Here is a 27,876-nt window from a genome sequence, read left to right on the forward strand (position 1 = left end):
ATAACTTCTCTAAGTCTTGATACCAATAAAAAAGTTTTTATATATCATGCTAGCTGTATCCTGTCGCTTTAATGGTATTGAAAAATCTATAGTTAATTAAGATCTAAGACCTGAAGTTATACATATAGCTTATTAATATCAAATTGTACTGATATTAAAATACTTGTATAGATTTATATTTTTAAAATACCCTTATCCGCTTATTAGTTTTGTTTATCTGTTATAACCCCATTTCCCCCTGATTTCACCCTGAGTCATTTTATTTCTCATTAATACATCGTATGTAAATATAAGCTTAAGCGATCACCGTGCTTGTACTTGTGAATATATACTGTATTTCATATTGTAATTATACTGTACCAAAATAAGATTCTGATTAACGTTAACTAATTGATTAAAAAACGTTTTAATATACGCATATTAAATAAAATTAGTAAAGGCGTTGCGTGCTAGTGTCGAAATTTGTTAAAGTAAGTGATACGCCGTACCACCCCCAACCCTTTTAATAACACTTTCTACTTGTCCATTTAATTTGCATATTACAACTATTGTTTCGTCTAAACCGGTGTTTGGTGCCGACAGTTCGAAGCAGATCGCTAGCAAGGCTTGTCATTTCAATTGTAGGTTCAAAGTTTACTGCAAAATACTTTGATGATAGCTTGTACATTTTTGAAATAGTACCTAACTGGCGGCATACTGCACGCAAATGCCTAAATTTCATATAAAGGCGTGAACGTGTGCATCAACATTCAATAGTTGGAAGGACGTGGTACCAATTTAACACGTCTGTAGAAAAGTGAAAATTTTAGAAACATCTATATTAAACTATAACTTAATATGTTTGTATGTGGTATAAGACCAGGTTCTAGCGATGAAGAAGAGGAAGAAGATGTTATGGACATCCTACAGGTCCACTTGAAGTCTTTTTTTTTACTTCAATTTTAATCGTGTAAAACTAAATTATATTTGATAATTAAAATAAACAAAATAAAGTTTTGATACAAAAGATCATTAAAAAAATGAAAAAAACTATATTAAAAAAACAATGAACGGTGCATTTTTAATGCGTAAATTTTGTATTAATAGAAATTCACATAATACTCTGTAAAACGGAAGTATATTTTTGGTAGTGAATTTGAATTCGTTCATCCTGTGCTCGGCAGTGAAGAAGAATATTAGAAAAGACTTCCATATTTAATAAGTATATGTGGCACCAATGCATTCGGCATTGTCATGTATACTATACAATACGTACATATATGTACGTTATATCAATTATCTCACCCTTCCTGCTTTTTCTTTAAATGTAAAGGAAGCATTTATTCAGCAATGGAATATTTACAGATTAATACCTACTTTTTGCAATATAATAATTCTTATAAAATTTTGGGTCTTGTAGAAAAGACGAGAAGAATGTGAACGTAAGGCGAGGCGAGGGGAGATGGACCCTCGATTGGAGTTTACATTTCAACTCCTAATCGACGGTACCGGACTCCCCCGCCATGCCATCATGGATCATGTATTCGAGGGAAATATGGTACGTATATCTTAATTTCCTAAGGTCATACTTTAACTATGTTATTCTTTACATTCAACTTAAAGTATTTATTTTAGCTTGATGACATCAATCAGCTTTTTTTACCACATATGAGGAATAAATTGCTGTGGTATTATCAAGACGTGGAGGAAGTGGAACAACGACCCGTGGTCGAAGGCACGAAGTCAAGGCAGCAAGCTCAAGGAAAACAGCCCCCACCTCAAATTACTCTTAAGAGGAAATTATTTCTATCTGATGGTTGGGATGTCAAGTTTACAGGAGTTTGTATTTATATGTTTCGTATAAATGTTAGCAAACAGTTACCCGAGGAAGGATTTCATAAAGATTTGTAAGTCATTTCTTGACCGACGTGACTAATAGTAAGAGCCATTTGTGGCAGTAACATTTAGGACAGTTTTTTACTATTGTAGATTTTGCGGAATCCTAAACGCAGATAAAGTGGGCTTAGTGACCGCTATTGAACGTGTAATGGAATACGTTTATATGAATGCATTAGCTCATCCTAGCAGCGATGGCGATGAAGATGAGACTCGATTTCCTATTGTCAAAAATCAACTCCTACCGGGCTTAAGATCTTTCTGCAGTGCTTTGAAAGGCAAGTAATACGTTATTATAATCTTTGTATTATTATTTTGAAGTTCTAGTTTGCGATTAGGTATGTTTGCTAAAATAATGTAGTGTTCATTTAGAAAACCAGTGTTACCAAGATCATCAATTTAAAATAGCTATCATAGAAGTATTCCGTTGTTCTCATTATTATTAACAGTCGTTGTTCGACTTATCTTGGAGATCCAACACATCTCCAAGATACATGTCCGTCTTGATAAAATCAAAATTTAATGAAAGAATAATGAATTAATTAGTATTTACAAAGGTTTTACATTGGACGGGCGATATTATATTTCAATTAATTTTCAATCGTAATGATTCGCCATTTTTAGTCATTTCTATTATTCCTATTTTTATAATTATTAGTTTGTGAAGAAGTTTGCAACCAAGTTAACCTGTTTGATGATGGACAAGCTCTAATGGCTAAATTAAACGACCACAACGAGCTAAAAGAGATGATAAAAAATCCCACAACAATCACTACTTTAGAAGAAAGAGTTAATGAGTGGATAAAAAAAATAATGGAGGTTTGGAAATATTTAATATTAATTTTGCTTTGAACGTTGATACCGCTAATGACGATGTCCTCCTGACCTATTTCGCCTATTTTCTAGAGATACTAGCGATCTATTATAATACACTAGTGTGTTCGCCAACACAAGTGAACTCTTTATAATTGTCTTTTCCTCTTATAAAACGATGGGACGGCAAATCCGACACGACCAAAAAGAGGTAGAGATAGAGAGAGTTGCAGAACCAAAACTTTCGTAAAGTAATTCTGTATTTTTTACAAAAATTAAACACGATTTTTTAGATTGATAAAATTGTTAATTGAATTTTATATTGTCCATTCTGATCAATACCTTATGCTATCTTTCTGGCAGCAGCTCATGTAATATTTGTTCAAGTTGACAAATCAAATGGATGAATTTGACAAATTTAATCTCTCAGCTATATCACGTTTATTCACCGGTTTGCATCATTGGGCATCAATGTTGCAATTAATGCCCAATGATGCAAAAATTATTGTGTTTTCATCAACGTCAACTGGCCTTCCAGTCATGGTGCATCTTTAACATTAAAATTGCCGTATTGAAGTCTTGCAAACCTGATTTAGCACTGGCGTTCTATCGCTACATTTTCTCGATATTTTTTTATCTTGATTGAATAGCATTTTTACCTTTTCGAATGTAAAATTTGTAAAAAATATGTACCTACTGCTTTTTGCTTTCCATATTTTAATAGCCACCAACCAAAAACTGCTACGTAGGATCAATCCATTTTTTTCACGGGAAAGCCATTTTAGCTGTCAAAGTATATTTTAATTAAGCATCTGGCGTGATGTTGTTGTTGTGAAAAAAGGTAATTAAGTCCTCTGTTGGAAAACACGTAATTACTTTCCGAAAAACCTATATACATGATAAAGTTAATAAAACATTATATTTCAACTAAAATTTGAATAAGGTAATTTTTGTAAACCTTTGAATCGTTTTAAGACTTACATTCTGATTTGATTCGTATTGTTTGAACTCGTTTCAGATACTTAGCGAAAGTGAACAGCTGCGACGAGAGGTGGACTCTAGTGGGCCTCAAGATGAACTTGAATATTGGAAGAAGAGAGGAGCACAATTCTCTCAACTCGTCTCTTATTTACAGGTTTTAGTATTATGCTATCATATGGACGTAGACAAGGGACTTAGACAAGGGACTTACCGACTTTAATATTTTAATGCTTATATAGAGTCATGTGACTAGAACGTTTGCTTATTAACGAGAAATCACAGTGTCTTAATCAGGCAAGCATTTGAAATTCACCTCGTGCTTGCCAGCCAAGGAATATTTTGAGAAAACTGACGTGTAAGTGCGTCGGCGTAGTATGTTGGAGTAAGCTCCAAATAATCTTCTCAAATTGAGAGAAGATTTTTATTCACAAGGGGACATTTATCAACTTACGACTTTTTTAAACAAGCTTAATGTGCATATAATTTATTAGTCTTTTGTTGTAACAGAATAACGAAGTTCAACTAACTTTAACAAGTCTTCAACTGGCGAATTCGAAAGTTATAAAACTATGGCGCGACACGGATCACAAAATAACCTTCTGTTACAATGAAGCCAAAGATAACGCCAAGTTCATTCAAGCCATGGAGAAATGCTGTCATTCATTGTATCTGGACGATCCTGTTAAAATCAAAGATTCCATATTGAGTTTACTGCAGACGGTCAGATTGATTCACAGTGTTTCACAATTCTATAATACATCGGAAAGAATATCTTCACTGATGGTGAAAGTAAGTTTTGAACTATAAAATTAAGTTTTAAAATTACCAATGATTTCAAATTCAAGATTTTAGTTTAATTATGTGCATTTTTTTAAGATAACCAACCAAATGATTGAAACCTGCAAGCAGTACATAACATGCCGTTTTAAAGAAACTATTTGGTCTCAAGAGAGAGACCAGGTCAGAGAGAAGTTAATCCATTGCATAAACCTCAACAAAACATACAGAGAAACTTACACATTTGTAAAGAATCAACCTTTTCTACCGAACACAGAACAATTTAGTTTTTCCGAAAATTATGTTTTCGGTAAATTCGATACATTTTGCAAGAGACTCAATAAGATAATTTCCATGTTCGATTTAATGGATGACTACAACCATTTGTTCGAGAAGAGAATGGAGGGTCTACTTTTGGGTGAAGGTACGTCTAGTTACATTGCCTTCAATCTATGTAGTAGTTTTTGCTAGTTAGCCCATTTGGAGTTCAAGAAAGTTTTCTCTATTTTACAAAATAGTCCGCCCAGGGCTGGAAATGGCTCGATTATAATAGACATTGGTAAGAAATCTTAATCATTCCTCACATCACCAATGCGCCAATGCTCTTATACTGACTCGACTCTGCTTTTAAACCGGAACACAACAGTAGTAAGTATTGGTATTTGGTAGTAAAATATGTCATTATGGGATTGTGTCTATCACAGGGGATCATAGGGGAAAGTCCTACCATCTCTCTTAACAGATTCCTATAACATGTTACAGATCTTGAAGAGGCGATGCACGCTTTTAACGAGGCTAAGAAAGCGGTTACGTCATGTCAGTATGATTATCTCGACTACAGAAACAACGAGTTTGACAAAGACTATCAAGCCTTCGAAGAGAAAACCAATACTCTCCGGGAGTCGATTGGAAACACCATCGAAGTTAACTTTGCTAGTGTTTGGGAGACGCCGCAGGGAATTAAGTTCCTTACTAGGTTTGAGAAGGTACATAGATAAAAAATACAAATATTTCATTTATAACAGTATCATTGGCCGAAATTCAACCGTCCTTGATTACGAACAAAAATATAAGGTTCAATGATTCGATTAGATATCTTTATTGTCATAAAGCCTCATTAATTTTTAACTTTGATATGCCCTGTGATGTTATGTAGTGTGAACGTAAGCTATGAATTTTTCATATTAAATATATAAGTGATCTTTGTGTATCAAGCGCATATGTAATGGTTTTTTGATTAATTTAATGTATTTGTAATGCCTATTACGTAAAAATATTAGGTTTCTTCATATCCAATTTAATTGCGCCAAATTTTATCTTCCGTATTTTCGTTAAAAGCTATATAAAGTTATTGAATCACGTATATAAATAAATTATATGTTAATATATAAATTCTGTGGTCTAGTACTGAAAATGTCACAAATATTTTTAAAATATTTTTTTTTTACATATCATCAATTTTAAGCTTTACATGACATTTTTACACGCCCAAATCATTGAACAGATTTTAATGATATTTATTGTACGAAGCAACCTTGAACTTCAATAAAAGACATTGGCATTTTATCCCAGACACCTGCCGATCAACCCTTAAAATGCGAGTAAAGCCGCTGGCGACAACTAGTGTTTAGTAAGGCATAACCTTGGTAATCTTTTTTTATTTCTGATTACCAAATGCGAGGGCTATTAAACATAGACATTTTACACTAGGCTACAGAATAATATAACAAATAAACATTTTCAGGTTAGCCAAAAAATTCAAATAACAAAACTCAGCGAGAAATACGATAGAGTGTTAAAATATAGCGAGAAGGAAGTTGACAAAATAATGAAAATGTTTAAGAGGCAAAAAGACGATCCGCCTCTACCAAGGAATTACTCTCCCGTAGCTGGTACGTTAAGCACTTCCTAATGAATCATCGAGACACGTTAAACAAAAAATATAACGATCCACTAAATTGCCTTGCCTCGATGTACTATCGTATGTTTACTGTGACTATAATTTGTGCAAAAAAAACAATAAAATAAAACCTGTAGTTAATTGATTTGTTGGAATTTATCAGTTCAGTCAAATTCAGTTGTAAGACTTGATCAAGTCATGTTCATAAGTAAAATTCCATAATATTTTATAATACCTGTTAAATATATTCACTTTTCATGTCAAACTCAACAGTGTACGCATAATGTTATGCTGAGAGATTGTGTTGAGCTTTAATTATTTATTTATTGAAAGGAGGTAGTGGGATAGTTATATGCGGTATAAGAACCACTCATTCCTTTTATATTCTACCGCCAAATAGCCATTGTTGTGTTCCGGTATGAAGGGAAAGTGAGCCAATGTAAATACAGGCATAAGAGACATAAAATTTTATCTCCTAAAGTTGATGACGCACTGGTGATGTAAGGAATAGTGAATTATTTTTGGAGCACCAATGTTACAGGCAGTAGTGACATTCAACATCTGTCGGAACGCCTAACAATTTCATAAAAAAAAAAAAAAACTAAGCGTGTGATTTGGTCCGTGGAGATTGTGAATGATTCCAATATCGGTGAAGGTCGTATAAAGTGGGCGCGCTGCCTGATGTACAACATGACGGAGACGGTGGAGAGCGTGTGCGCGCACCCCGTGCTGCGCGCGCTGCCCGCGGCCGCCGACATGATGCGCAAGTACACCGCCACGCGCGCGCTCATACACAACTACGAGGACACCATGCGCGCCGTCTGGATGAACCAAAATGTAATCCTTTGTCATAGTCGTTATCGAAGTGAACCGCTCGCATTTCTTACAACACCGTCTGATCATATCCTCAAACAATACTTTGTATTATCGTGTTCCATTTTAACCACAGCGAAGGGGACTTGAAGGGACTTAACATCTTAGTTTTTTATCCAAGGTCGGTGGTTCATGGGTGATGTAAGATATGGTTAACGTTTGTATAATGCCAATATAATCTATGAGAAATTATGATTGAATTCTGCAATATGTATTCAATATTAAAAATCGATGATCCCTGTGGATAATTATGCAACTCTTAACTGAATCGTAAACTACTGAAATTAAACATAAACAGTCAGTTGCTTAAGAAGATAGAGAGAGAGAGGAGACCTTTCTCCAGTTGAACTGATATGGGCTGATACTTTACGGTCAATTTAGTAGTTGAAGTTAATTGACTTAAGAGTTAGAGTTTAGAATTGAAGTAAATTGACTTAGAAGTGATAAAAATTTCTTCGTAACGCAAAGACAGCTAAAGTTAGTTTTTACGTATGAACGTAACTTCATCTAGTGATAAGTCAGTCAGCACTCGTTGGTAGAAAAACATCGTGAAGAAATCTTTATGTGTCAGGCGAAATTATTTCATTTGTGTACCACTACCATCATCTCGTAATGCTGTGGTTAAAATATTCCTGACGTTTTCTAAAGAAAAGGGGGGGATCTTAGCCTAACAGTAGGACATTTGAAGGATATTTGTGCAAAAATTTACGTATTTGGAGGGCATTGTGTGGCCGTCAAGGGACAATCATTTTTCTTATTGCAGGATACCCAGATAATTTTGACATAAGCATTGAATTATCAAGTAGTCACAAAAGTTAGAAATGGTCACAAATCACAATACGTCACTATACATTGCGCGTTGTAACACCAAGCAGTTCCTAGGCAGGTTGTATCGCGGCCGACGTTTACTAAGTAAGTCACTCGCCACTCAAACTGCACAGCGCCTTCTGGAAACACTTGTTTCAAGGTCACCGTTGCTTATTGCTCTATTCAAGCGAGTCCTGTTATGTAGCAATCGTTAACTATGACCTTATCAAATGCGTTTCATATTCAATTTCTTCAAGGCCATACTAAATTCTATCCGGAAATCATAGTTCTTACCTAAGTTTAACGAGTACAAGCCATACAAATTTTGGTTCATATTTATGTTTAAAAATAATTACGAAGAAATATGAGAAGATAATGATCTTAAATGCCAATCAAAAGTATTTCCATAATGGCATTAATCAAACGTCATCGTACCAATTTTAAATGCGTAAGAGTATATTCTACGGCTGTCTGGATTCTATACATAAGTATCTAAAGATGGAAAATCGAAATAACGTTATCCATAAACTGAAAAATATTAGGGATTTGTACTTTTCGATATTGATATAGGCAGATATGTATATCGCAATAATATAAGTATCTGTATTCGGTTTCTGTTTACAAATTACCTGCGCGCGTTATTTAAGTCACCGGGATGCGTAAAGTAAATTAGTATACATTGGTAACACAATGAAAATAATAATGATTAAATCTAACTATTGACTAAGAAATATTACACATTATACAACATTAAACTTCTATAGTTTCAAGTTCTCTAAACCATTTAAATTAATTTAGTGCTTTTGTGAAATTCAATCCAAGCATCATATCAATATATATCATTATATGAAACTATCTGTGCCCGACTATTGGACTTTCATACAAATATCCAACCCGTTTTACGCATTTAGAGGTGGAGTTTCGTAAATTCTTAGCGGATGTATACACTATACATCCTATAATATACCTGCCAAATTTCAAATCTCTAAGTGTTATGGTTTCTGAGATTACGTGATTAATCAGTGAGTGGTATTTTGCTTTTATATATATATATAGATTAAGATACTAAAGGGAAATAAATTGCCGAAGTTTAAAATAGTATTTTTTTCCAGCTATGGGACGTCGATGATAGTCTCAATAATACTTTGTTGAAGATAGACGATTCCGGTCGCATCACAGTCAACTTAGATCACACCATCAAATTATTGATAAGAGAATCGGACTGTCTCGTCAAAATGGGTCTTGAACTGCCCATTGTGTGTCATTCTTTGTATGCGAAGAAAAATTATTTCACGCTTGTAAACGATTCCTTACAAGTGAGTATGTGTTATTTATACTCAGCCAGTCGTTAAACAATACGTGGCCTTCGTTTGAAATACTCTTTGAATTATCTCATTGTTCAGACGCAATCATTGACTTAAGTTTTAAATTTTTATTTTAAATCATATAAATGGATTGTTTTAAAATTAAATTTAGGTTTACGGTTAACACAGAATGAATTTGATATTTTTGTTGTTCAGTTCCTACTTGAAGACTATCTTCGGACAGTTCGGCAAGTCAAGCTAGAAGTGCGCCCTCTCCTTCTGCCACAAGTCGTTCGTTTGTCATCTCTGCTACTTCCTGGTCTCCGAACAGTATTTTGGACAAGTGAAGACTGGAAAGCGTTCATTGACCGCGCTAATGCAGCTATTAATAGTTTCGACGTACTCGTAACGAGAGTGCACGATATATACACGAATAGAATTATTTACATGCTGTCTGGAATGCAAGAAGTTACTTTGATCGCCTTACCAGGTAAATATTTGAATAAATTTACCATTACTATACTAATTAGATTATATTATTCATTACGCATGCAATACTGTTATTGCCAATAAAATCTTAGTCTGCTCGTTCCTAGGAATAAATGAAAAAGGTTATCCAATATAATAAATATGACTGCGCAGCTCTAATAAAATAATTTTAAGTAAATGTAGTAATTGAAGAATTGTTGGAAATCTGCATTTGGAAATCAAATGTATTTTTCTTTAAATGTTTGTGATAAAAGTGTATACATATTGTTTTCTAAGTTTTTAAAGATATTGTAACGCTTGTGTTTTAGAAGAAACGCCTTGGTCGGTGGAGGAGTTTATCGAGCACGTCGAGAGTGGCTGTCGGTAAGTAGATCCTTGATGATTGATGATTGATTTTTGTCGTTTAAGGTCGGTCATCTGCTATTATATTCCTCCTTGGTGTTCAATATTGCTTCATAACAAAATTCATTAAATTATTTAAAAGGGTTGGCCTTGGAATAGTAACAGACAGACAGACTTACTTTTCCGTTTATAATATTAGTATAGATGATAGCAAAGGAATGCCCACACACATTATATTCTTATTAACGTGTTAATATTATTTATAGAAATGCATGCGTGGAACTCAATAGAAAAAGTCTTATGGTAGAAGAGGCGGTTGAAGAGGTCCTCGATTTGGTCAAAAAAGCCGCGCAACAAGTAAAGCCCACTGAGATCAATCCGGACTTTGAGTTTCTCATAGCCGATGGTGGGTTTTATTAAAATAAATATCATGACATATATCTAAGTTTTGATAATATTATGTTCTTGTATTATTTGAACACAGACGACACACAGTCGGCCAGCGGCGCTGCGTCTACAATGAACGAGTCGACTGCCAGTGGTCAGCAGGACTGGTCCGCAGTGTGGGAATGCTTTGAGAGCCCTCACCGTTTACTCTCTGTGCCCGCCGGTGGTTTATCGAAGAGCATGCAGGTACTAACGATAGCCTCATAACACGGACAAAAACAAGGACAATGAAATATGTATTTCTACTTGTTATAACTTATTAATAAAAAAAAATGAACTCTGACCGATCCGCTTTCAAAGATTGCTAATGATGACAGTGGAAGTGCAGTTGCTTTTAAGGTTTTCAATTGTATTTATAATAGACGAATGGTTCACCTGCTGGTAAGTGGTCAAGACCGTCGATAGGGATTGGCACTGTTCGTATTAACCATTCCGTACATCCCCATGTACCCTCAACTGGAATCTAAGATGTCTCTTGTGCCTGAAATTACACTGGCTCACTCACCCTAGAAACCAGAACCCGACAATACTAAATAATGCTCTTTGGCAGTAGAATATATGATGAGTTTTGATACTTAACCAAGTGAGCTTCCAAAAAGCTGGAAAGGCTTTAGTAAATAATAGGTCAGAAAGGAGTATTTTCTTAACCTGTATATTACGCATATTATAATTATATAATAATAATCTAAGTTTTTGTTATATACCAACAAAATATTATGAAATTCATCAAGAATGCCACTAACAGTTCAAATTACCACCGTGACAATCCAAGATGGATGCCCATTTCTTTTACTACGTCTGAAAAGTGACGTCACTTCCTTGACTCAGTTTTCATTCTACAATAATATTATATTTTTATTATTGCATATTATTTTATTATTATATCTACGAAAATGTTCGGCCACACAATTAGCGCAATATACATGTTAATATTATAAAATTATATTATCTTTAATATACTGATCGCTATGGTGTCTTGAGTCACAACATCACGAGCCAGAATATGTATACGTTTATGTTAAATAATATTGAAACAAAGTTTGTATGTAGGAAATGGTGAAGAACGCAGTGAGTGAGATGCGCCGCTACTACAGCCGCAAGGTCGTCGACGTCCTCATCAAGGTCACGAGACGTGCTTTGGACCTCATCATCAAGCCCTTCTCACAGGACATCGAGGTCATAGGTAAGTCTTAGCTTTATTCGATTTGATTAAAATAATACATTTCGAAGTAATACGGACAAGTTGAATAAAAACATCTACGTTTAAAACGGATAAATTAAAGTAATCGACAATTATTCATGTGAAAACAAAAACGGTTCTATGAAAATGAAGTAAATGCGTTTAGCATTTATTTCAAAGTATGTTGCATTTTAGGTATTTCAATGCATTTCCGACTTTCGGTCGTTACCCCAAATAAATATTCGAACATTATAAAAGCGTCATTCTCATCAACATTCGTTGTTTTTCAGACATTGTTTTAATTTCAGTCATTCGTTTATTGTTTACTGTGTGTTGCCACGATAAATAAATAAATGCCGCGATTATTATTATTATTATTATAGACAAAAAGTATAAATTAATAAATAAAAAACATATGTAAATAAGAACCTTTAGATAAATAATTATTCTGTAAATTCCCCGCATAAAAGTTACAGCAGAAAAGATTTTTTTAAAACCCTTTTTCCCGTTTTTAAAGCTAATTCTGTCGCATTTCTTGGTATGATTACAAGCTGACCGAAAGAGACTTTTAGGATATTTTAGCGAACAATACGATTTTAATATATATTTTAAGCACGTATATACGTCATGTAATGTTAAGCTGCCTTGTTGGTCTAGTGGCTAGATATAAGGCCGCACATCCCGAGGTCCGAGGTTCAAACACCAGGTCGGTTATTGGGTTTTTCTATCGAAACATTCTCAGTAATAGTCTGGAAGTTTGTACAATCCCTTGCCTCGGAAGTACGTAAAGCTTCGTGTCGAATTTGTTTTTCTATCGAAATATGAGAATGAAAGAATAGAGGGTGCACCTGTGTATGCACACACACACACACACACACACTTGTGCATTGTAATAAGTCCTGCGTAGTCAACTGGTCTAGTTTGAGATTAGCCGCCGTGACCAAAATCGGTCGATATTACTATTTAATTTTTTTATTTTATAAGTTGCACTTTAAGTAACCAGTTGTAATTGACAGACGATACTTGTTAAATATTGTCAATTTGGAGAGATGCATACTTTTTGCGAAATGCAAAAAAGACAATAATGACAATGATAGTCCAAAAATGAATGCTCTGCGTGTATTTAGTTACAGCTTGTGTTCACTCTTGATGCCAGATTTTATATTGTGTAAAATTATTCATGTATTTCGCCTTTATTACTCTCGCCCATTCGTTTTCTGTTATTTTCCAAAGATTCTGATTATTATTTGTTATTTAAATTGATTTTATTATTTATTTGGGCTTTGTGCCAGACCGTCTGGGTAGGTACCACCCAGTCATCAGATTTTCTACCGCCAAACAGCAGTACCCAGTACTGTTGTGTTCCGTTTTGAAGGTTGAGTGAGCCAGCGTAACTACAGGCACAAGGGACATAACATCTCCCAATGTTGGTGGCGTATCGGTGATGTAAGGAATCGTTAGTATGTATTACAGCTCTGTTGTCTAACTCCACCATCAGGTCGCTCATATGCTCGCCCGCCTACCTATATCATAAAAATTAATAATTATATCGAGGAGCATAAATTGTCGTTTGTGCTAAGTCTGGGACTAGAATGAGAAGACACACGTCTTCGTAACAGTAACCGTTATAACAGGTGTGTTCTGATTTATGTATTTATTTTTATAGAAGAATTACTCTATGGTACTGATAGGATATAGGATTTTTAGTTATCGTTAATAACGTTACGATAAAATACTTCTTATGGTATGCTTGGTAGACCTATTCGATTTTGGGTGGAGCAAAGTTCTGTAGTTTCGGGTACAGTCCCTTGATTTAACTAGGACACATTATTTACGGTTAAATGTCGTACACCAAACGTGTATCTGTTAGCACGTAATGTCGGTATTATTAACGCTATGTGACATCACGAGCGGCAACTGCTCTCAAGAGGAAGAAGAAACTATTATATTTCATACTTTTACGTAATACGTTTGTATTTTAAATAAAATGATTCCAACACAAATATTTGTATGCACTCGTAATTGAAAAGTGTAAGAAGTTCTACTTCTTCGGCATAATTAAAAATAGTATTTAATTGCGTGCAAATAAATAATTACAATAAAATAATAATATTTTTTTGAAATTTGTTCTTTTTACAACAGTTTAAAATAATTGTCTTCATTTATTTCATAAAAGCACATATATGAATGATTTTGTTGCATCAGTTTTTTTTAAAACCAAAACACGCCTTTCACCTCATCGATGAATAAAAACAAAAAAATAACAAAAATCAATCAATAAATTTATCCAAATCACATAAAATAATGTAATAAACTGTTTGAACTAAAACTATGGACTATATATGAATCGATTATACGAAAAAAATATTCTAGAACTTTTTTGTTTTAAATATTGGTACGAAGACAAGAGGTACTAGAGGTTCAATGAAAATTTTATAAATGATGAGCTAAATCACTAAAACGCCAATCATAATTTTATGTGAAATTTCATCAGACAGACAGAAAGACCTGGGAATTTTCATAAGATTAATTTGTGTTTATAATTTATTGCACATTTTAATGCACATGGGTGCAATTTGTAAATAAAGAAAATGATATGCTAATTATACAATGTAGCTTTCTACCAGTGGATCATTATATCCAGATATTACCTCCACTTACGAACAAACAAATTTTACCTCTGTATAATATTAGTATAGATACAATAAATAATAGTTGAGTGTTTATAAAACTTAAATAGTATTTTCCGTATAAACAATAATAGCCGTCGTCGAGTTACTCGTCTTGAAGATAGCTGACTTAACAAGACATGCGCAGAAAGGCTTGTTCGCCTTTCAACTCGAACCTCTTGGTTATTTATGTGTGCTTGGTATTATTGCGGGTGAAAAATACCTGTCGCTCTTACAAAAGATTGAAATGGGATCTCATGCGTATATTCAAAGTAGTAAAAAATCAAACTAGGATATATAAATAAATTCGTATTTATACTAAATTTTAATTTATTTTTCAGTAAATGTTATCAAAAAAACATTTAATTTAACATACCTTCTGATTTATAAAATTAATAACGACTACAATGCTATATGATCGTCGTGGTAGCCTAAGACTGAATATTTATAATTATGATAAGTTTTGTGCATGTTACATTGCCTCCTTTTTTAATATAATATTTTAATTTATCATTTGTAGTACTAAACAGGAATATTCATATATTAAGTAATAGACACCTAAATAAAATATAAAACAACTGTTAACCGTTTCGGTTAGATTGTATTATGTTGACTGTAGAGGATAATAAACCTATTACGAGTTCATATCTACTAATTAATTCTGGATATATTATTACAGAACTATTTACTCTACAATTTTATTAGTTATAATAAAATTAGTCTGTTTAATATTTATGCATAGTATAACTAACTTTTTACTTACAGCGATTTTATTAATTTTATTTGATTTTAATAAACCGTATTCCTTCATTTTCATGCGAGATAATATAAATTGAAAAGTATACCTAATTTTTTTGCTGCTTACCTATATATATTAGTACCAATTTTTTCGTTTCAAAACCTCACGGTATATATAAACTACACGCAGATGTTTAACGTGGACAAATTTAGCCGCATATTTACTAGGGCAGCAGTAATGGAAGAAGGTTGAATATTCTCGTGTTAAATGCGCATGTCAGTTCTTTAGGGTGTGTTGTGTACGTTCCGCCTACATACACAATACCCGGTTAGTGCTACGTCAGTATTAATGGATTTATAATATTATAAAAGTTGGTAAGCCTTTGAAGCTGAAGCGGACTATACTTGTTTTATTTTTAACATGAGTAACATTTTTTGTTAAACTAAATGTTGTTTAATATCTTCATTGTGCTAAATGGAACACGTCTTTATTTAACACTATGATGTTATTGGATAGTTTTAAAATATAGCGACTCAAACAATAAGTGACGTTGTCACGTCCGCCATTTTGAATGCTTTCGTAGGAACAATTGAAAACTTGTTTATGTAAAACATGAAATATTAGATACTGACGCAGCTTGGTTCACAGACAGGGAAATAATAAATTTATTTTTCCAAAAACATAATTATACTTTTTAATATATTTTTTTTGCATTATGAGAAATGTATAATTTTGAATGCAGTATTTGTTAGGTATAATTATTAACTTTAGTATAATTATTAATAACATTGGCAAATTATTAATTTCAGTCAATGAGTTTTCTTATTCATACTATTAACAAGAGTAATTCATTGTAGAGAAATAGCGTCTTAAATAATACATATTCTAAAATTTTATTGTATTAGTATGGAAGGATACCAAAATTATATATTTTATATAAAACAGTTTGAGACTCGTTCGCAAATTCATCAAGATGTGGTAAAAATCTCCTCATTAGTAGTAAGTGGTAAGAAAGGATTCTAGTTGACATGCGCAAACCTTTCGCTATCCCTCTCTCGCTTCAAGTTTATGTTGATTGCCATTTCGCTATGATAGTATACATATATGCATACGTCCCCCACTTGAACCCTAGAGATAGGGTCGACCTTCTGTTGATCATGTTCTCTTGGTAAAAGCGCGGATATTGCGGATACGATCGTTGTCATTCACTATCCGCAGTTCTTTGATAGCCCTAGATCTGTATTCTATACAATAGATTGGTCTTGGAGTTATTTTTGTGTGTTGTCCAATGTTTAGTTTTTATTATTTATTTAAAATTGATAATTTTTATAATAAAATAAATTTATAATGTTTTATTTGGTAATTTGATAAAATGTATTAACTAAAATATAAAGACGAATATGTTTTGTATATTTTATATATATGTTATTCTTTCCGAATAAACCTGTACTCTAAAACTAACTCAATGGATAAGTGAACCTCGTCAAGTTGTATCATGTAAAGGACATACCTATTTAACACATATCTATTATACCTATATGAATAGTTGTAATTATCGTTTACTTTGTATATAAAATTTTAAACCTTATACAACTTTTCTAAAGGTTCATTTTTACTTTAAATTTATATAAATAATTCATCGAATACATGTTGGTAATTTTTTAAGAATATTTTCATGTTGTCGTATTAGTTCATTGTAAAAGAAGACTGGTGATTATTTAACTTATTTCAACAAACGATCAATCTACTGACATTGTTGAATATTGATCCTGATTTTTTTATGTTAAAAGTATATTGATAGTAATAATTGTTATATTTTATATCGATATTAATCACATTAAACGTTAAACTCTATTAAATAATCTCTAATAAATTGCGATGTATTGAATGATTACATATTAGATATTTATCATGAGTATTATTAGCATGTTGGGTTTACTGTTATTTTTAGTTCCGATGACATGCGCAAAGGGGAGTTATAACTCCTATGATTTCTGTTAACCTGGTATATATGCGGCTCTCTACATTTCCCGTAGATATCCATATCCGCAGTGTGGTTGAAATTTAGTAAAGTAAACTCAAACAGTGTTATAAAATAAGTTTAATTTAAACGATATTTTTAAATAGTAAGCAGTATTAAATATAAATTTCAGAAAATACAATAGAATATGTTAATATTAACTTTCAATTAAAAGTAATATACGCAAATGACAAACAGTCTATATACATATATAATGTTTTATATTAATGAAACATTTTACGTTCGTAATTACTTATTGGTAAGTAAGCTATGTATACCGTTTATTATTATTTTTGTATTACATTTAAAACACAGCAATTAATTCTTAAATTGATATTAATTCTATTTTTTATTTAATATATGAATAAGTGTTTTAAATAAACATTATGGTAATGAGCATAAAATTCGTTGGTTAGGCTTGAAACACCGAATCTTAGTCCCAAAGATATTTCGTTACTTGTTCGCGTACCACAGAGCGCGATGGATAGTCGTTTGGAGTCACGAGCGACACAAGTGGGAGTTGGTCGCCTATTCGACTACAAGGTAAGCGTAGTGCTCTTACTAACAGCATTGCGACTTATAAAAATGTAAATTACTTGGTGTAATGCTGCTTATTCAAAAACTCATTGCAGAGAAAACTAAATATATGTATATAGGAAAGTGTTAGAATATTTAATGTTCGAATAAAAGTGCAGTGAAATGTGTATAATGTTGATATCATCCTTAAAAAAAAAAAAGTATAAAGGGGTGTTAAATATTATTATACTAAGTTTTTTATATTATATAATCATGCAATCTTACTGCAACAATACGTACATGAAAATTTTGAATATTTTTTATATGTATATGATAATTGTAAAATTAAAGAATTATGAATAAAATATATCGGCATAAAAAATGTTCAAATATTTTTTTAATTTTAATTATTTAAATAAATTAATCATAGCACTTTTGGATGCAAGCGTCATTTAGTTAGAAAACTGTGTAATGCATCGATACATAGTCATAATTGGTCAACAAGAGGGGTCGCAGTCGTTACGTAATCATAAAAGTTTTAAAAATTTAACTTTAGATTTACTTGTGTTAAATTTTGTTAATTTATTCGTGTCATCTATAAATAGATTGTGTATACACAAAAGTACAGTTAAAGAAAAAAGTTTTATTTAAAAGTAAGTTTAAAATCTATGAAATACACATGCGTATTTCCCCACGAGTGGGAAGAGCATTATTTTTAGTAGACGGAGACCGTTCGAATCAGTTCAAATGACATGCGCAAAGCGCAACTGTCACTTTCGCACTTTCATTTTCATCGCGTATTCTATAGTTTAAAATCGATATATTTCTACTCGACAAAGAATAACGCCGGTATTATTATGGTTGGGGATATTATGACTGCATGATGCTGCAACTTCTCTGTTGTAATTTTTTATTTTGTTGCTTTTCGGCATCTGAAGCAGTTATTTTAATATATTACAACAAAAGATAAAGTGCAGTCAAGTAAATTCACTAATATAAAACGTTAAAAATTAGTAATCTAAACTAGGAAAATTGTTACAATGTAATTGTTGGTGAGTTTCTAAAGAATTACTAATTGTAATTGAAAATACAGTTATTGCTGTCTATTTATATTGGAAAGCATAAAGATATAGCATTAATAAAGATAATACAGATATAGCAGTAATTTGAGACAATATGTGCTGGAAAAAAAATCCGTCGGTTTGATTAATTTTTGGAAAAACTATAACAGGTTTAGCTTTAGTTTCAATATAAATAGTACAGTAATTATAAAATATTCCTCAAAAAAAAAGCCTTTTCCGATTTGACCAAGTCCTAAGCTTGTTAGCTTGTTCAATCTAAATATATTAGGAGCGTGCGTACGTATTAACGTATAATTAGATTATTAGTACTGAGTATGGTTAAAGAGATCGCTATTCAATTTATTATATTAGAATTATATGTAGGCGTATTAAAATCAAGAGGAAATTTTGCTTCCAGTCTTTCGTTTTGGTATTACAGTAAATGTAAAAACAAGGTTATAAATATAATGTAACAAATAATATAGATACAAAATTTTATTGTTTGGATTTTTGTTACTTAATCAAGTTTATACTGCAAAATTCAGCAAAGTCTTACTACTATTTTAAGTTCATAATCATAAAAAATAAGCGGGTGGGTAATATATAGTACAGAAACAAATATATTATAATATTTGCATCCTAAAATAATTATGGATGATCCTACCTCCACCGATGTTAATTACGAGGTTTAAAGTTAAAAAAGTTAATTAAAAATAATAAGAACATCTCGTTGTTTCTGCTATAGACAGCGGCTTGTAGGTATGATCTTGATAACTATAATGTATATACTGACTTTTGAATTTTGATGGAAGTTTAAACAAGCTCGTAACTACTTCACAAGTATAGAAGTCAGTATAGACGCCGATGTATTGAGGATATTTACTTCATATGTTATATACACTGAAGTTATTGTCAAAGACTTTCTTTTTCTTTCTTTGTTGCAGTCACATCAGGTGTGCCCCAAGATTCTCTCAATTTATCTGAATATATAGACATATTGTACGAAAATTGTTTCAATATGTTATTGAAGTATTGTTATGGTTATTAATAAATACTTTTAAATTTCTGCTTGCGTTTTATATTATCATGACTGACACTTCTTAAGGTAAGACTGATTGATGTAAATGAATTATTGATTTAAATTACATTCATTTTATTGGTATAGTTCGATTGGTATAATAAATTTGAAACACACAACATATTCCTAACTGACTTATTTCTTAATAAATATAAGGTTGTTTGTGTTTAAACTTATATAAAACATTGATGTGATTTATTATTAAACATGGATCGATTTTTCTTTACAACTGAACTATCCAAATATACTATCTATGTACATGCACTGTTTTGACATATACTTGATACTTATATTTTATGTACTTTAATTTGGTTTGGTGACAGAGATCAACTTGTACATTAATGATTAACAATTAAATTGAAAAATTCCTTTTGTCCATCCCAGGTAATTCTTTCAAAGTATGGCTGAAAGTAAATTAATTGAATTATATTTAAATGATTTTTTAATTACAGTTTAACATACATGTTGATTAATTTATAGAATATATTTTACAAAATTGTTAACATTGCAAGGATAACACAATTTTATTTTTCTGTAAATAAACAACAAGTTTAGTGATCTGCTTGAGATGTAAAGAAGATTTTTTGACCTTTTCTTGTATCCTACTTACCTTGTTGTTTGATAGATCCAAGATTTATATTTTATATGGATGGTTAAAGTCTTGGTCGAATAACATATATTACATAAAGAGACTTGAATATTTGTTTGAATTTTTATATAATGAACAATAATTCATTTATTTCAATACACAATTGCTGAGCGTTCTAGTTGCTTAATTTTATTAGAGATTCATAAAGATGTTGTTCCTGACCGGTTTCGGCTACGGCGACCATTTTCAACGGAGACCAGCCAACTGCGAAGTGAATATTACAGTGTATATTACTTTAATTTGTATGTATCATGTAAGGACAATACAACACGACAGAGAGAGAGAGTTCAAGTGTAGCACCAAAGATGATTTACATACTTTCCGAGGCACGGAAATGTAAAAACTAGTGGCTTTAAATTTTCATGCTGCAACCTAAAACTTCCAACCAAATATTTTTTGTCAGAAAACCGAATTGTGTTTTATTAGCCTCGGACTTTTAACAGTGAGTTCCAAAGCTAGGCACTTTAATAGTTAAGTTTCGAGAATAAAAGAACAACTGCAATTCCTGGTAAACATAGCCTGATTTTATTTTACCTCTTATTAAGATTCTGCGACTACTAATTCAAAGATTGTATTTATAGGAACTGAGTCACTCAATGCATACCTCCATGCTGCCATTACATATATGTCCATGTATGCTTGTTATTTCTCATAATAAGAATGAACCTGACGTATGTGCTCTGAGAGTGAATAAAATTAATTCTATTCATTTATGTCCACTTGCTTTGATCTTTTGATAAAAGATTATTACATTTATTATACCATTCTAATGTAATATCGGTGTCAACATAGTGAACTCGACAGCATACGTCAGTGTCATGTCAACAGCGATGTAAGTTCCGATTTAGCTTCCGTTGGCCAGCCTGATAATATTAGTCATTGTAAAACACATAAACATAATTCGAAAATAGTTAAAAGAGAATGTTCAGTATTTCTAAAAAAATTAATATTTGCTTTGTAGATTATTGAGAATTCGATCAACAATGATTTCTCGTTTGTATTCTTTTTAAACAGCTTCTGGTTTGATCTTGCTTTTCTGATAGCTGCGTTCAAACGATACTGAAATAAAGGTAAGTTGGTAAAGATTTTAGACACTATGGATTTTTAAAAAAATATATTTCATGCACTGTAGATAGCTTGATGAGCTAGCTTTTACAAGTTTGTATAAATAATACTTTGTATCCTCTTTTAAAATTGTTGTGTTCACGGAGGAGTTAAAATTTGTGGAGAATGAGTGCAGAAAGTAAAAATGTATATATAATATGTGTTTTAAATGTATATTAAATAAAATAAAACATATATTGTTAAAAGTCATACTACTAATTTCAAATACATTATAGTTTTTAGTCAAATATAAAAAAAACACTAACAACCAATAGCCATCAGCTAAGAATTCAATTAAAATGGAAAACTAATGAGGGTTCAATTAGTTAATTACTTTTCGTATTTTTTAGATAACATGAAAATAAAAGTAATATTTTGAGTTACTTATTTATTTGGGAAATTTCATATAGAAAAAAGGAAATAAGGATTCATTGTAATAATTAATATTCGAATGTCAGATAATATTGATGAAGTAATATTATTCTGATGATCAATCAAGATTATATAATCACCAACGTTATAATCATTAAAAGAGTAACGAATCTTGTGTTACCAAGAACCAATCAAACAGTAGCAATTTGCTCTAGCTTCCAAAAATAGCTCTACCAATTGCATACAATTAACACGCAATTCCAATTTCTGTTTATAGGAGTTTAGCATAATTCACGATTTCAAAAGGAGAAATAAACTGTCAGAAAATTACGATGATTTATTTGCTTGTCACTGATTTCACAATAAAAATACACCATATATATTCTCAATGAGCGTTCAGTAGCAACATATTAAATTAATATAGTTGAGAAATAAATTAGTCAAAACTCAAAGCATTTATTAAAAGTAATTTAAGAGTTCCAATATTAATCGATAGCGCATAATAATTATATTTTCATCTAAATAACAAACATACTGTAATTTGAAGTATCTTAAAATAGGGTTTTCATATTTTTTTACAGGCTGTCAGTAAGTGACTACATGAATAAGTAAAAATAATACGTGTAAATCGTTCCATTTGTTAATTAAGTACCTCTACGTATTGGCTGATTCTTATTCTACTTCTTACTTCTTATTTTTTTTCTTTTTTTCATTGTATTTCCACAATAATGGAAATAGAAGAACAGACTTGTAAATTGCAACAGTAAAAGCTAATGCCTGAATTAAATTTAAATTACAATAGTTTTTGTTACCGAGATTCTGGGACAGATAATACTAAAAACTTAATTCATAATTAGAATTCAAACTATTTATTTACTATGAATAGACCATAAAAACATATATACTACATGAAGCATTTTGCTATTTTTTTGCATCTTAATTGAAATAAGTTCATTTTTTTAAAAACTTCAAAAATAAAATTGGAAATATTAGTGGTGTCAACTTACGTTGGTTACATAAGTTTTTTATTTAACTAAAAGAACATTGTTACAAAGCTATGCATGTATTGATGATTTTCTGAAATTTTAAAATCTAAACAATTCAACAGTCAATAATTTCAATGCCGATTACAGACAAAATGTTTTAATTAATGTGAAGCGTAAAAGTAACTATAAGCATAATTTTTCTTTTAAAATTATAAATCGATATGTACTGGCACAACAATCTTCTTAAAATTATGTTTGCCTGGTGCTTGATAGCCTTAATACGCCCCTGCATATTGAAAAGGTTATGGTATAGAGCGTTTTAACGTTTTAAGTGTTGATTTGCTTACTATGCAAACGCATGAAACGAATGTTGACTGCATTTCAATCGCTAATTAAGGTTATTTTCTATTTAAGATTATTTTAACAATCTGATAGTAAAGATATTAGATCAAACAGCGTCAAATAATTAAATACATATCCATTGAACGCTATAAAATATTTTTAGCGAACATTTCCATCCATAGGCAAAATATTATGCATTTCGACTTTAATAATTACTTAATTATCTTGTCTTCATATACTCGTAGTGTTATATCAATACATTTTGTACAATGGATGGAATATAAACATCAAATCTCTATTACATCATTTTAATAACTCTCTATTCGGCTTGATTATTCTTAGGTTTAATAAATTATTCGAAAACACTCCAAAATACGTTTTTTTGCGATTTTCACAAACATTATGTTTTAGAATTTTCATTCTTTGAAAAAATATTCGCGTCGTTGTTGCTAAATTTAAACTTAACTTCTTGCTTGCAGAATTCTCGATTAAATAAAAAAAGTACCTACATTTTTGATTGACTAAAATTAATCTTGACAATCACATCATATACGTTGCGGTGTTGTGAGAAAATACTTCAATATTTTCCACTCTATGACAAATTTTCAAAGTAGAACTCGGTACCTCCACTTCCAATATAACCTGAAATTGGATGTAATAATATCATAGTACTACAGAAAATGAAAGTTTTTAAACAAACACATCAAGTAGGCTTTTGGCTACCACCGTTTCGGAATGTAGATTCTACCGAGAAGCGGCAGTACTCTTTTTCAACATTTACAATAAAAAGTTATGTTAGTTGAATAGAATTATATATGTATATAATTTATACAACCTAGAAGTCAACAAGTATTAGCTCCACCCCTCTATATAATATTGTATTGAATAATATGCTTTTTTTAATGATGTATTTTTTACAAATGGCTTGAATTTATGAATCTTTGAATATTAGAAAGGTTAACCCAATGTGTTTAATTTACAAGGAAATTTACAACCTGTCTCTTTTTATTCACGCAGACGCATTACAGTCATTGTATACGTGCGTTAAAGCGATCAATACGACCAAGTAATGAAAAGAGTATTTTTATCTCGCTCATACATGAATGAACTTCCATACTATTCTACTAACCTGGTACTTTCTCGTCTATCTGCCAGCCTATATATACTTATGGTCTTTCCTTCTATAAATAATTAAAAAATATATTATTTCTTTAGGAGCGCCCTTCTCGGTACACGATTTCATTTCTATGCTTTTTCTATCTATAATTTTCAGCGTGAGCAGATTTTTTTCTTTGGTTGCCCATTTCTAAAACCTATCATGAAGAATATGGTATCCATCTTTCACTATAATATGATAATGAATATAAAGCGCTGCCACCATTATTTCGATAATGACTGGTTTAAGAAAACAATATACGTTGTACCGGCGACGTGTGATAGCAGGATGTGGTTTTGCGTAAAAAGAAAATGTAGTGAGCACTAAAATATTTATCGTTATAAAATTAAAATGAAAGAGGATAACTAAAAAATCCTAATATCCGCCCCCAGATTATTTGTGAATCCATTTAATTATACGATTTTCATCTCAATAATATGCATTGTGAGGGTAAATAAAAAAATAACTTATATTGATAAATATTTATATTGTATATAGATTTCAATAAAGAGAAAGAATTATAAAAAAATAGAGGTCGAGAGTCGAAAATAAGTTATTTTGCTTGAGATCCGCTCTTCATTTGAAACAACAAATACTAAAAAGAAATGGAGTTCTTCGTCTAAAAATTTAAATTATCTCCATATTAATATTGCGTTATATTATTTTAATTTTTGTTTATTTTTTTTAATTCTAAGAAGAATATCACTGATTTTTTAAATAATATATATTTTTTTAATATTACTGATATTCTTTAGTATTACTGAAGTCATCATAATTTTTATTTAACTCTACGTGTTATTATTTTCCAAATCCAGTATAAATACAAGTTGCAAGTCCTTAAAATACTGTTAATTCGTTCGTAGCATAACATGTGTTACGAGCGCTACGACGTCGTAGCTATGAGATATAGCTGCTTAATTGAAGCACTAAAATTGCAAGACTTATTACTTTTATAAAGTGTAACGAGTAGTTCAATTTTCAATAGAATTCTTATTGAATATATATGTTCAGGTGATATCAATATTTTAATAAATTATGGAAAAGATTTAAATAAAAGAGAAATATTCCGAAATATTTTCCCACTTTAAATTAATATTCTGGTTATGTCTAAAATTATTTCTTTTTGTCCTCGACATTTATTTTAAAATAAAAATAATAATTGAATTATCTTTATCAATTGTTAATTACAAAAAAAACTTTTACTCACTTTTAGAAAACACATCCAGAACGCCATCTTTCATTATTTTTATGAAGTTAGTTTAAACCTAAATTTGCAACCTGACTAAAAACATGAAAGCATGTATAATAATATATGCTTTTCTAAATAAATATTATATTAATATTTAATACGGCAAAATAAAAAAATTTAATCATTCAGTAGCTGGTGTTATTTAACATTTAATAATAGACAAGATGCGCCATCTTGTCATATGTTATTGAACTTTGATGTTATCAACGTCAGTAGTGAGTTGTTCGGTGTATTGCACCTGCTTTTAAGGTTCTATTTTAACACGTGCTTTTTGAAATACAACGCATGCGTATTTTAATTTACTCACTGTATGTTGTTGAAATTCACCATTATATACTAAGGCCTATTAGCTCAGTGGTAGAGCGTTACCAGTGGTAAAGGTCGCAGGTTCGAATCCTATATAGGCTGTAAAACCATTTTTGATATTTTTTTTAATATATCATTTTGTGATATGTAATTTTGCATTCGTATCACTGACATAATCTACAAAACTATGTTCTCTGTTTAATTCAAGTCATAAATTGATATCCTTGTAATTTAAATTAGATATGTTATAACATGCATATGGATATGTATTCATTTAGACAGTTTTAATTTTGTTATAATAAGAAAAGTTTTTTTTTATATAATCTTTTCTAATGTTGGTTTAACCGTAATGCCTCAGAAAAGACCCATCTGGATCTGAGACAGATTATATGAACAATGCTTTAAGTTTCATATTTCTCCTCAAGGAACAAGAGGTATTTGTCCAGTAGAAGGATATTATCAGTATGTTTATTTTGTAACGATAAATATATTTGAAATAACGATTCCAATAATTCATAGTAACATTGGACTCGATTATGAATTCCTTTAGTGTATTATTTTAATAAAAAAAAATGTAAATAAAATACCTGTGAACTTCATTAAAATAAAGTAAAATATGTACATCTACAAATATCGTAGCGTTGGTTACGTATTTGCTCTGGACGTAGAGATCTCGTAGCAATAAAAGACATCCATATTTACTAATACAATGCAAAATCAATTTATTGTCTGAAACTGTAATTAATGTGCCTACATAGATAAGCTTGCTCCAAGTAAAAATAATACATACGTAGCGGCAAATATAACTGCTACGAGACGTAGAGATAGTGTGAGTTACTTAAATAAGTGCGTGAAAATTCTTAGGTTGTGTTGGACGACATATTAGCTGATGTTTATATGTAATACTGAATTTTTAATTAGGACAGCATCGTAATTTTATCCGTCTGAAGTAGGGATGGTTAACTTGTATACTATAATAAATAGACTTTTCATTTAGCTCTATATAAACAAAATATTACAGACACAGCATTGCGTATTTTGTATTTCTTTCAGATTGTGGGTCCTATTGATTTTTATTATAACAAATAATCCCATTGATAACTTATTAAATCACTATCTATCTTTTTTAAATACATGTATATTTGCTTTTGCCTACTACAAGCCTTTAATTTTTCAGTATAATTAATTATCATAATTTTCCGGTTATAATAACATAAAATAGTTATATATATTACGGAATTGTTTTAGTAATCAAAATAATCAAACCAGCGTCGTAATTGAATTCATAACTTTGGCGTCTTTAAGTGATGTTTAACCAACTTACTAAAATTTAACTATAGATACTGTTTAAATTATGAGAATTATATCTATGCCAATGCTACGCTACGCTTTTCATGTCTTCTTTAAAAAACAGTATTTTTTGCAGTTAATATTTTTGATTAATAAATATTATGTTCGGTTATTAAACACTGCTAATTAATAAAATTTATCAATAAAATTTGATGCGCTCGTTTGAAATTTCAGGAATTTGTATGAATTCACTAAAGACTTAGGTTTGGTTCCTGATGGGCTAGGATTTTGAAAATATTTTTAATATATTATGTGTGTTATGTTTGTCCACCTACATGAAATATTTATACTTTTGATGCAGATGGTAGAACTAATACGGTTATCGATGTGTACATATATTAAATAATTAGTTCAAAATATTTATTTATTCGTTCTAGTTTATTTAGTTTTATTTAGTCCTTTTATTTATTTGATTTAAATCGACAGTAACTAATAAATAATTAAATCAATATTCTTTGTATATATTACGTATAAAATTTGGAATTATATAT

The 27,876-nt window shown here is 30.9% G+C and overlaps 1 protein-coding gene and 1 long non-coding RNA gene across 2 annotated transcripts in view; both read left to right on the plus strand.

The window, feature by feature from the left end:
• The first annotated feature begins 837 nt into the window (after positions 1 to 837).
• The window catches only part of Dhc1 (Dynein heavy chain 1), a 183,391-nt gene continuing 156,352 nt past the window's right edge, over positions 838 to 27,876 (plus strand). Inside the window, exons 1-17 of the mRNA XM_064220351.1 lie at positions 838 to 909; positions 1,400 to 1,537; positions 1,615 to 1,886; positions 1,969 to 2,066; positions 2,534 to 2,694; positions 3,707 to 3,823; positions 4,177 to 4,458; positions 4,546 to 4,870; positions 5,209 to 5,432; positions 6,191 to 6,338; positions 7,002 to 7,183; positions 9,139 to 9,342; positions 9,547 to 9,820; positions 10,128 to 10,182; positions 10,428 to 10,567; positions 10,646 to 10,794; positions 11,659 to 11,791. Coding sequence (XP_064076421.1) covers positions 838 to 909; positions 1,400 to 1,537; positions 1,615 to 1,886; positions 1,969 to 2,066; positions 2,534 to 2,694; positions 3,707 to 3,823; positions 4,177 to 4,458; positions 4,546 to 4,870; positions 5,209 to 5,432; positions 6,191 to 6,338; positions 7,002 to 7,183; positions 9,139 to 9,342; positions 9,547 to 9,820; positions 10,128 to 10,182; positions 10,428 to 10,567; positions 10,646 to 10,794; positions 11,659 to 11,791 — 2,974 coding nt within the window. The remainder of the gene's footprint in view (positions 910 to 1,399; positions 1,538 to 1,614; positions 1,887 to 1,968; positions 2,067 to 2,533; positions 2,695 to 3,706; positions 3,824 to 4,176; positions 4,459 to 4,545; positions 4,871 to 5,208; positions 5,433 to 6,190; positions 6,339 to 7,001; positions 7,184 to 9,138; positions 9,343 to 9,546; positions 9,821 to 10,127; positions 10,183 to 10,427; positions 10,568 to 10,645; positions 10,795 to 11,658; positions 11,792 to 27,876) is intronic.
• LOC135194650 (uncharacterized) lies at positions 17,632 to 19,858 on the plus strand. Its single transcript, XR_010309872.1, has 2 exons — positions 17,632 to 17,759; positions 19,738 to 19,858. It is a non-coding gene; the product is annotated as an uncharacterized LOC135194650 (long non-coding RNA).

The sequence above is a fragment of the Vanessa tameamea genome, chromosome Z (assembly GCF_037043105.1).
Source record: "Vanessa tameamea isolate UH-Manoa-2023 chromosome Z, ilVanTame1 primary haplotype, whole genome shotgun sequence".
Classification (NCBI taxonomy): Eukaryota; Metazoa; Arthropoda; class Insecta; order Lepidoptera; family Nymphalidae; genus Vanessa; species Vanessa tameamea.